Raw genomic sequence first — 11389 nt, 5'->3', positions numbered from 1 at the left:
TGTCTATGAGAACCTCTGAATAAGATGAGAGATGAGTAATTGAGTAAAAAAAAAAAAAAAAATCAGTGAATGAGCACGTATGAATGAATCATCACACATCGTTTTTGTGTCAAGAGATTTGTGACCTTTCTAGTTGTGGTGGAATCCCGGACAGATGCGTTATAGATATTTCAAATCTACATCTGAGACTGAATGAATTGAGTAATGATATAGTTCGTGTTATATGTGGCATTACATTGTAAAGTTTCCTGAATGCATTTGGCCAGAAAAAGGGCAAGGCATGGTTAATCTCATTATACAGTTATCTGCCCTTACAGTGAAATCCCGTGATTTTGAGTTTCTTTGTAGAAATTGATTTTGATAAGTCTAAAGAACTACAGAATTCTGTGAAGGACGACGCTGCATTCTGACGGGAGGGGGGAAGGATGGAGCTGCGTAGTTTTTCTTCTCCCTTCGCTCTTATCTCTGCTGAGTGTGAGCTGTGCTCAAAATTCTCTGTAATTCTATCCGTAAGGTACACGCTGAAAGATTTGTGCATTTTAAAGCAACAGTACTTAATTGAAGATTGGAAGTTAAAAGTAAGATATGGTGCCTAATTTAGAAGGGAATTGTAAGTGATTGCTTGGTCATTAATGTGTTTGAACCTTCTTCTAGTTGTGTGATTGATTTGTATAGCAAATTGTGTCAAATTACAAAAGACAGAGAAGGAAGGAAGCAGTAAAACAAGTGGGACAAACATTGAAAAAGGCAAAAATACCAGAGTGTGAATGTTTGGATGTACAAAAAGGCACAGACAAGGGAAGAAAATAGCAAGTGAATAAATGATGCTTGAGAATGTGCAGCAGTGTGAAAGGTGTATTATGAATGTTTGATTGACAAAGTGTAACCAGAGACCCAGACAAAACAGATGGACTTGTAAACACTGTGGTCAGACTCAGACAAATCCAGACTGAATAGCTACTTGTGTGACCTGTGCTACTGACCTAAGAGAATTGCACTAAATCCTATCCAGACAAGATCATAAGAAGCTGACATAATAATAGTGTGGATAGTGGGTAGTGGGGACATTGGCCCTTGAGGAGTAAGCTGACAGTAGACATCAGATGGCCAACCCCATCAGGACCTAGAAGTGTGACTAGAATAAGAAAGATACAGGTGTATTATCCCTGGAGCCCCTCTGACCAGCTAGCTTTGCTGAAGCAGCTGCCTGCCCCTGAAGACCAACCATTCCCGTTTTACAGACACATAAAGGAAGTGCAGCAAACATATAAGTGTACCTGGGCAGACCTAGAGAGGTTGGTGAGTTTAAAGGCAGGTGACGCACTAGATCATATAATTAAGACACACAGATGTGACAAAGAATCAGGCTTGGGGCATGGATGATAAATCTGCACGATCTGGGGAGACGTACTGTGAGTCACTAAGACAATGGGCTGCAGTGGAACAATCAGAGCAGTCTGTACTCCTGACTAATGTGACACAGCAAAGAGGAGAGAGAGTAGAGATATACCTTGGACGGTTACAGCTGAAATGGGCAGACATGGGGTACATTTGCATAAACCCACTTGATGTTAGAATACTGGTGAATGCATTCATTGACGGTATGAACAAAGACTTACGAGACGCAGTACAGACAGCCAGACCTGAATGGAGACATGTAGATCCGAAAGACCTCCTTAAGGTAGCTAAAGAAATTGAGCAAACAAGGACAATAAAACGACCTGTCATGTATGCTGGAGCACAAGGGAAAAAGTGGAGACGTAATAGGGAAGGCATGTGAGATGACACTGACGTTTCTTTTGACAATCTATTCCCCACATGACATCCATGCCATACTCCTACAAGTTCAACCAAAACATCTGTCTATGGCCAGACAGCTCTGACTTGAGTGTGCTCTACTAATTCCTGAGTATGTCACTCCTCAAAAGATGTAACGTTCTGAATCCAGCCACCCTCCTGCCTGTGGATTCAGAAAAGGGGGAATTGGTGACCGTATTGGCAAGTGAGGAAGGATACTGTGACATGACGCATGAACATGTCTGCATAGAACTGATGAGTCAGGAGACAGTTGGGTTTGCACACATTCATGAAAAACCTGTTCCTAATGCAGACTTTGAGTTTCTTTTTTGTAGATGGCCCCAGATACCACCAGGATGGACGATTCTACACTGGATATGCAGTAGTATCCTCACATGAGGTAATCCGAGCGGAACCACTCTCTCCTCACATGTCGGCGCAGGAGGCAGAGTTGAAGGCACTCACTGAGGCGTGTAGAGCCGCTGCAGGTAAAGTCGCTAATATTTTCACAGATTCGAAGCCCATTAAAAATGCAGAGCTGGTGAAACAATTGATGGAGGCATTGATGTTACCAGTCCAGGTTGGCATTGTCAAGGTAAAAGCACACACAAAGGTGACTCCGTGGAGGTAGAGGGCAATAGAAGGGCGAACGAGGCTGCTAAAATAGCACAAGGCGGCCTAGAGAGAGCAGTGGACGGTGGCGTGGAGTCAGCGTATTCCAGCCACATTGGGTCTAGATGTCCTGAAATCCCTCCAGCAAAAGGCTGCCCAAACAGAGAAGGTACACCGAGGGAGACTGGGAGCTGAGCTGAACTCAAATGGAGTATGGGAGAATAAGGATAAAATGTGCCCACCAAAGTCCCTGTTCCCAATCATGGCGCAAGCAGCACATGGCCCCAATCACACCTCAAAAAGTCACATGTGTGCCATGGTAGATGCCTTCTGGATCGCTCCTGGCTTCAGTTGCGCAGCCGCGAAACTTGTACAATCATGCCTCATCTGTGCACAGCACAACCCAGGTAAAACAGTAAAAGTCCCTAAGAAAGCGACACCTAGGCCTCTCTACCCGTTTCAGAGACGGCAGATTGACGACATACAGCTACCAAGGTAGGAGTGTATGCAAATATCCTAGTATGTGTAGATCTCTTCTCTGGATGGCCAGAGGCCTACCCGGTGAAAACGGCTACAGCTCGAGCCACTGCAAAGAAACTGGTGATGGAACTAGTACCACGATTCGGTGTCCCTGAAACAATTGAATCAGACAGAGGTACACACTTTACTGCTGAGGTAATGCAAAATGTAATGCAAATGATAGGTGTAGAACAAGCATTTCATACACCCTACCACCCACAGAGTTCAGGGAAGGTAGAGAGAATGAACGGGACACTAAAATTGAAAATACAGAAAACCATGGAACAAACCCATAAACCATGGCCAGAGTGTCTCCCATTAGCATTATTCTCAGTAAGGTACACACCCACGGGGAAAGCTAAACTGTCACCCTTCGAGATACTGTTTGGAAGACCACTGAACACAGGGTTGTACTACCCACAGGTCTTAACACTCAATGTGGATAATTTGACAAGTTATGTAATCCAGTTGCAAAAGCATTTAACTCAAATGCATTCTCTAGTTTTCTCTTCCACTCCAGATCCAGATAGTGTGGAAGGAATCACTGTCTACAACCTGGTGATTACGTATATGTCAAGAAACACTCCAGAAAGACCCTTGAACCCCGATATCAAGGACCTTACCAAGTACTCCTAATAACGCCTACTTCTGTTAAGTTGGAGGGACGACCAACCTGGATCCACGCATCGCATTGCACACTAGCCACAGGAATTAACAAAGCATAAGAGTGCATAATGTTTTGGTTTGGTTTTGTTGCATTATCTGTAATAATGGTAGCTGCGTGGGATAGTCTAAATTCTCCAATGTCCTTGAATAATAAGTTTATACAACATCATGAAAAAATACTGAATGATTGGTCAAAAAGACACTCAATCTCCAGCAGATTGCTGGATCTGCACACATTCACCAGTATTAGCCACTAGTATTCCGTTCCTTGTTATTCCTGTGCCACCCGAGGAATTATTTGCCTGGACCAGTTGTTCTGATACACTTGCTAATAATGCCACAAATAATGTGAAGTTATGGAACACAACTGTTGGAATACCTATTGTGGGATGGGTAGGATACCCTTGGTGGCAGGGTAATCTTTCAGGAAGTAATACATACCTTCAATATCTGGCATATAAAGGGGGGGGCTTGGGTACCCAGGAATAGAACTCGATTAACCTACCTGGGGCAAATTCCAATGTATGGCCTACAAGTTAGTTTTAATGTAACTTCCCACTCTACTGATGCCTTCAAACCAATACTGCTAGAAAGAAGGTTACATAACACGTCCTGGGAGTATTCCAATTTATTTCCCCAGGGCAATAATGAAACTTGTTTTAATATTTCAGGTAATATACCTTGCAACGAGTCATCTGGATATGAGAAAGGAACTCCCACCTGTGGAAATCCCGATGTAGGGTATTGTAGCCCTTTAGGACAACTTCCAAATTGGTGTATGCTTCAGAATGTATCTGCGTTCATAGATTTAGTTCATAGACTGGTATTACAACATTCAGCCCTATGGGACCTACCTAGTGACATGTACTGGGTATGTGGAGACAATGCATATAAATGGTTGCCAGTAGGGGTAAAAGGTGCTTGTACTCTGGGTTGTTTGACTCCAGCTACCTTTGTTATTCCGAATGACCAGTTGAATACTCAGAGCATACCTAAACACACGTTGTACAAAAGAGCTGCTGACAATACACCTCGCCTCTCTGGGAGACCACATATAGTGCAGATGAGTGTGGCCAATAAAATTGTCAGCTCTATTTTTATTTATCCTATGATCACTCAAATGTGGGATAAATTAGTCAGGGCTACAGATTACTTAGATGACCAAATATGGGATATATTGGATATATTGAACACCACCGTTGCTGTCCAAAATCAGCTCATCATAGTCACTAATCAGCATACCATAGTACTAGATTATTTAACTGCAGCGCAAGGTGGTATGTGTCAAGTCATCGGACCAGCTTGCTGTCATTATATAGATCCCAACAGTAGTTTAAAGTTAAAATTGAAAATAGAGGATGTTCAAAAACTTAGAGATCAGTACGATAAAGACAATGATCGTACTAAGGATAGTTGGTGGTCAGATACATTCTCCTTTCTTAATCCAGCTAATTGGTTTAAGGGTATTGGAGGCTGGATAGCTGGGATTATACTAAGTCTATTACGTATTGTTGTTTGTATCTTCGTAATATATGTGCTATTGAAACTTGTTTTTTGGTGTATCTCTGTATGCAAGAAAAGATGTAGAAATAGATAAGGAAGTTTGACTGTAAACAAGAATTTAACTATTATTCCTTTGAGTCCTAGATTGACATCTCATTTCTGGCATGAAGGAGCGTACTCTTGCAATGATGGACGTGGCTTCAGTATCTGGGGGATGGAGAAGGTAGAAGACCTGTCTCCCTTGGGCAACCCGTCGGCCTGGGATAGTACCTGGTGAACGAGCCACTATCCGCTGTTGTTGCAGGATCCAGTGTTCCAGATTGTGGAAAATGAAGATGTCAAAGGGGGGAATGATAGGAACTGAAGGAGTTAAATTGAGTTCTGTCTATGTTGCATTCTCTTGTTTAAAACCTTATCTGTTCTTCGAGGAGATGTCTCAGACATCTCCCTTGTGAACCAAGGTCAAATACCTCTGCTTTTTCGCCTAAATGACTTTCTTTGTCGAAAACAAGTTGTAAAATCATTTGTACTGCGCATGTCTGTAAAATGTTTAAATTCTTTACTATAAAAGACGGAAGCCTAACTGATAAGCCAGAGGCGTCTTGGAGGCATCCTGAGTTGTACCATACAGCTGGTGTCTGTGTAGTTCTTCTCCAAGGAGCTGATTTAATTAGAGACATATGATGCTTCACACCCAAGAACATCGGTCCTTCAGATGAAAGAGTAATCTGAGGGATCCCGACAATTAAAATTTAATCCAAGTGACTGATTTTTACCCCAATCAGGTCTTTTCTTTATCTAGTATGTAGGATTTGTGTTACCGTGACTGGAGAAAAATCTGCAACAAAAACGGGCGGAAATTGCTGTTTTTTGTTATTTTGGCCTCTACAGGGTTAATATAAGGTGATGACACAGTCCCATGTACCCCAGAAAGACACCAATGGAAACCACAGCTCGTCCCAGCAGACACAGCCGTCACACAGCTCCGCTGACAGGAAATTGTGGCCACGCCGTGTATTGGTCACCTGTACATTAACACTAAGGGTGTGCGGCCCTAACTCTCCTCACATAGGTCATCGATGTCGGACGTCTGTGTCACCCTGGTGCGCTCATCTCCCTGTGGAGATCCAGCATGGCTGCCCGCGCTCCGTACAGCCGGGGTCTCCATCGCCTTCACATAAAGCGATTAGTGACACAGAGTTCTGGAAACCCTGTAATATGGCGGCCGGCCTCCGTCCTACACAAACTGTCTCCTCAGAGATCATTTCTGTCACTGACCATAAAGCCTCCGTTACACCGAGCACAGCTACAAAATGGCCGACCAGGATTCTGCTCCTGAAATGGCGTCTCAGCTGTTGTGTGAGGGGTCACAGCCGCCTCTTCCTGCACATAACACACAGCCGGCCGCGCCATTTATCAGCTCTGAACACACGATTACACCATCGATCTGAGGAAATGTCTGTGAATCTGTCAGATATATGGAAGAAAACCTCATCGTAAGAGATGGAAATGAGCCGCCATCCTCCTCCTGACACCAGGTGTGATGCCACCTACCATGGTTCTCTTCAGGGCTCTCCGAGACTACCCTGTGCTGGTTGCTATGGGTTACCATTCACCCTGTTACCTTAGAGAAGTCACCTGGTTACCTTGGTTACCGTATTACCATGTAAATGTAATACTAAAGGGCGACTGTCAGCACCGAACGACTGTTCACACCAAGTCCAGGCCCCATCATGGCGGCCAGCCAGCTCCGTGCAGCTTCCCATCTATCTCCGTCCTTCTCAGCACTATGAAGTCAGAACTGTCAATCAAAGAAGAAGGGGCGGAGATAGCGGGAAAACAAGCAGGTGGGAGGGTTCACTATAAATGATTGGCCGCCATGATGCCCCGAGCGCCCGGACTTGGTGTGAACAGTCGTTCTGCGCTGATAGAGGACATTTAACCCCTTCATGACTGATTAAAGAATTAAACAGTGTAAGGAGAAAAAAAAAAATCTAATTCCCAGAATTACACATTGTTTGGTTGCCGCAATAATGTGCAACAGACGATCAAAACATCGAATCTGCCCCAAAATGGTATCAATTAAAAAGTCACCTCAAGGCGGAAAACAATAAGCCCTCACCCAACCCAAGAGCCGGAAAATCCTGAGCACGTGACGCGCGTCGTGTTCACACAGCAGAAATACGTCCATTCTACGCAGCATTTTCTCAGCACTTTTTAAGGCAATTTTCAGAAGTGAACTGGCTCCAAACCCGACTGAAAAAGAAGTGGTGTGAACATCCCCCAACAGAGAACCACCAGAACACAGAACCAGAGTGAAGCTCAGAGCCCGCGGCGCCATGATGATCTGTCTGCAGTCTGGATATAGCACACATTGCATCTATGGGGGGATCTCCGCACATAGGACCCCACCAGAGCCTGTGCGCCCCTCCGTGTATCCGGCTCTGCTGTGTGTACGGCGCCTTAGTGACTACAGAGATACAGGGGGATAGAGAAGCGGCTGAGCGCACACAGGACCCCCGATCTCAGGATCACTGGGGTCCCTGCCCTCGTCCCCTGATTACTGATCACACGTCCTCCTATATATGAGATGTTTCTGGTGGGATTAAAGGAAATCTTTATTTAATTTCATATAATATTGAGAAGATCTAATAAAAAATACACAACGAGGAGACCACAACTCCCATCATCCTCCACAGTCCGGGCGATCAGATCACACAGATCAGACGTCACCGGGGTCCTGTAACACTGCTGGAGACATCGGGAGATTACAGGACATTTCACATGGTGGTATATAGCTAGAGTATCCCATCAGTGTCTGACTGGTGCGGACCCCACAGACCCCGAGAATGGAGGAGCCACAGTGCTGATTTAGTGTGACGCTCCGGACCCCCGATGTGCCCCCCATACACTGCGGCCGTACTGCAGCTCCTGCACCGGGGGAGTCCAGAGCTCCGATGTGCAGGAGGCTGGATTAATGCTGCAGCCCCTTTAGTCTCAGGATCGGTGGGGGTCCCGGGAGTCAGAGAGTGCTGACATATCCCAGCTATATACCATGATTAACCCTTTACTGAACAATTATCAGTCTCACAACAATTCAGTCATTTTTACATTCTCCTCAATCATTGATTCTGCATCTAATCTACAGGGAAGAGGAAAAAACAATAGGAACAATCCCCCCATGACTCCACCATATACATTGTATTATTAAAGGGTCCCGCTGATAACTCACTATATACAGATGTGTCCATGTGACAAGGAATAATGTCATTATAATGTGACGAGGACGACATCGGCCTCAGCTTCTTATTGTAACAGAGGCCCCATCATCCACACAGAAGACGACATGTAGGGGTTCAGTGAAGGAGGCGGTGAAGGTGTGTAAGTGTCTGATGGGGTCACACAGCTCATAGAAGGACAGAAGCCCGGCCTCATAGTCTAAGAAGATACCAAGTATTGGACATTTTGGCTTTACATTGAGGGTTAGTTCATCTGAGTTGTGATATACTTTATATTCTCCATCATACATACACAGACACCAAGATTTATCATTATATCCCATACCAGACTCCTTTCTTTTCTTTTCTATACTGGGATAGGACATTCCCAATTCATATGTTCCTTTCTGGTTCCACTCTACCTCCCAGTAATGTCGTCCTGAGGAGAGGCCACATCTGCTTAACACTTGGGAGTAAGTCAAAAATCTCCCTGGTGATTCTGGTCTCACCTGTTCTTTATCTGAATCTGCTGCTGTTTTCAGATCTTCTGATACCTTCACACATCTATGAGCAGTGTCCACATCCAGTAATATGTCTGGGACATGGAATCCGAGCTCTGATGTCACATTGGTGACAATATCCCGCATAGATCGGTGTAAGGTCAGTGAGATCATAACCTCATCCAGAGCCTCCTCAGAACTGACCTCTCCACCATCTTCCTCTGTGTCCTCATCACCTCCATGACTACATACTGTAATGTCACTTTCTTGTAAGAGTCTTATTGGGTCGGTGACATGACACATCTCCTCCACGTGACGCATCTTCCTGGACAGCTCTTCCTCCTGTATTTCCAGCTTCTTGATCAGATCAGATATCTTAGACACAATCTTCTCCTCCTGCCTGGAGACCTCACTCAGCGCTTTCTTTTCTGCCATTTCCACTTGCTTCCTAATGGCATTGAATATCTTCCTGACGTTGTTCCTCTCATCGGAGGCTTTCTCCTGGATATTCCACTTATGATCCTGCAGATATTGGACTTTTGTCTGAAGTTCTGCTTTTTGTGGATTTAGTTCATTATGATATTCCATCAGTTTCATCTTCTTCTTCTCAGAAGCCTCATCTAGAAGTTCCACCAGATGTCCACGGTGTTCGCCAACCAGACAGCAAGACACACACAGACAAGCCGAGTCCTGCAGGCAGTAGTACTCCAGAAGCTTCTTGTGGTGGGAACATTTTTTGTTACCAAAAGATCTTGTAGGATCTATTAATATGTGATCTAATGTCTTGTTGTGGACATTCAGGTGGTCATTACAGAAAGTATTCTCACACTGCAAACAGGATTTCACAGCCCGTACAGGAGACTTTGTACAGTAAGTACAGGAGATCCTGGTCTCCTCCATACCAGGCTGAGTAGATGAGAAACGCTCCACTATGTTCTGCAACTTCCGGTTCTTCTTCAGGGCCGGACGCTCCGGATATTCTGCTCTGCAGTCAGGACAAAAATACCCTTCAGCCGCCTTCTGGGCATCCAACACACTCACAATACACGAGCGGCAGAAGTTGTGTCCACATCTCAGGGATACGGGATCTGTATAGAGGCTCAGGCAGATGGAGCAGTTCAGCTCATCCCTCAGCTCCGCAGACGCCATTGTAGTGGGAAAGAGCAGGAACCAAAAGCTAAAAAGTTTCTTTCCATAAGAAGGGCGGAGGAGTGTGAGAATAATTAAGCCTTCAGCTCCATAGTTGTGCTCACTGCTGAATCCAACTTAGAAAGAAAGCACTGATCAGTCATGAGGATCTGGTGTAGGATTAGGAGTTGGAGTGACTCCACCTGGTCTTATTATGAACATAATCCACCACCAGTATGATGCAGGAGAAGTAAGCAGATAACCCATAAAACTTCAGTGCATAATAAGAAGAGTCTTCACAAATTGTGAGTTGGGTGAAGTAAAATCCATCTCCACCTCTTCCTATCAGGCTGAAATATACATTTGGGGTCCGGCAGACGACGCTGTATGTGGCTGATGAAGGACTCATCGTTAGGTCTTATTCACACATCAGTGAAATCACGAGCCGTTGTCCATCAGTGGTTTTGTTCTCATTTTCTTCAGTGTTCGGTCAGTTTTTACCATCAGTGTTTTATTGGTGATTTTCACAGATGAGGGTGAAGCTTCTCCTGTCTGATACAATGTTAGTCGCACTGACGCCGTCTGTGATTATTTTTCAGACTCATAGACGTGAATTGTTCAGTTTAATTTGTATAAATAATGAACATGTTGCCGGATGTTTTGCCGACCACTCGTCCCACAAAAAACACGGACATGTGAACAGCCCCATAAACCATGTACCTGTTATAGTCCATCTGTGAGAACCACGGACAGATGTCAGAGGGGCGGTGGGGGACATTCAGCAGACGCCTGGGACAGCGGGACGCAGACCCAAATCCGGGACTGTCCGCCGTATCCGGGACGGTTGGGACCTGTGCATTTATTATTTTTGTTCATTCATAGTTGTAGCAGCGAGAACTTTTCCTCTTCGTTATATGAGGTTTCTCTTTCTTGTGAGATGTTGCGCTTTTTAACAACCATTTTCCCAATCCTTTCTGTACGGCCGTGTTCACATGTAGCGTAACTGTTGCGTTTTTCTCTGTTGCTTCTTATCTACTTGTGCACCAAACTGCACAATAACAATCTGTCATTATTGCGTTTTTGTTGGGGTTTTTTATGCCTTTTTTCCTTTTGATTGTTTTTGGTGCAGATGTGAAGCCGCGTTTTTAAAGTTTTCGTACTACAGAAAATCTTTGATTCTGCATTAAAAATACAACTGTGTCTTTTGTGTCTTTTTCAGGCTCCTCATAAAGATAAAACGCCCCAAGACTGCAGCGTTCAGCAGCGTCTTTAGACCACAGCGGGCAGGAGGTCACATGGAATCACATCCACTTTGCTTGGACAGTTAAACGCAGCAGATTTTCTGCAGAAAAAAAGCAGCATTTCTGCTACGTGTGAACACGACCTAACTGTGCAAACAACGTGGATGTGATTTCATGAGAACTGCTGCCCGCTGTGTCTAAGGCC

General features: G+C 44.6%; 1 protein-coding gene and 1 long non-coding RNA gene across 2 annotated transcripts; one reads left to right on the top strand and one right to left on the bottom strand.

The window, feature by feature from the left end:
• Nucleotides 1-956: 956 nt before the first annotated feature.
• On the top strand, nt 957-5725 carry LOC141050683 (uncharacterized). The gene is made up of 2 exons (XR_012220520.1): nt 957-3655; nt 4266-5725. It is a non-coding gene; the product is annotated as an uncharacterized lncRNA (long non-coding RNA).
• A 2496-nt stretch (nt 5726-8221) lies between these two features.
• LOC141050682 (E3 ubiquitin/ISG15 ligase TRIM25-like) lies at nt 8222-10312 on the bottom strand. Its single transcript, XM_073547281.1, has one exon. It carries the CDS (start codon nt 9962-9964, stop codon nt 8396-8398), a length of 1569 nt encoding a protein of 522 aa, XP_073403382.1. The 5' UTR covers nt 9965-10312; the 3' UTR covers nt 8222-8395.
• Between the last annotated feature and the right edge of the window lie 1077 nt (nt 10313-11389).

Source organism: Dendrobates tinctorius, unplaced genomic scaffold (genome assembly GCF_039654945.1).
Source record: "Dendrobates tinctorius isolate UK_male_01 unplaced genomic scaffold, ASM3965494v1 ptg000152l, whole genome shotgun sequence".
Taxonomy (NCBI): Eukaryota; Metazoa; Chordata; class Amphibia; order Anura; family Dendrobatidae; genus Dendrobates; species Dendrobates tinctorius.
This window is presented reverse-complemented; position numbering and strand designations above follow the sequence as displayed.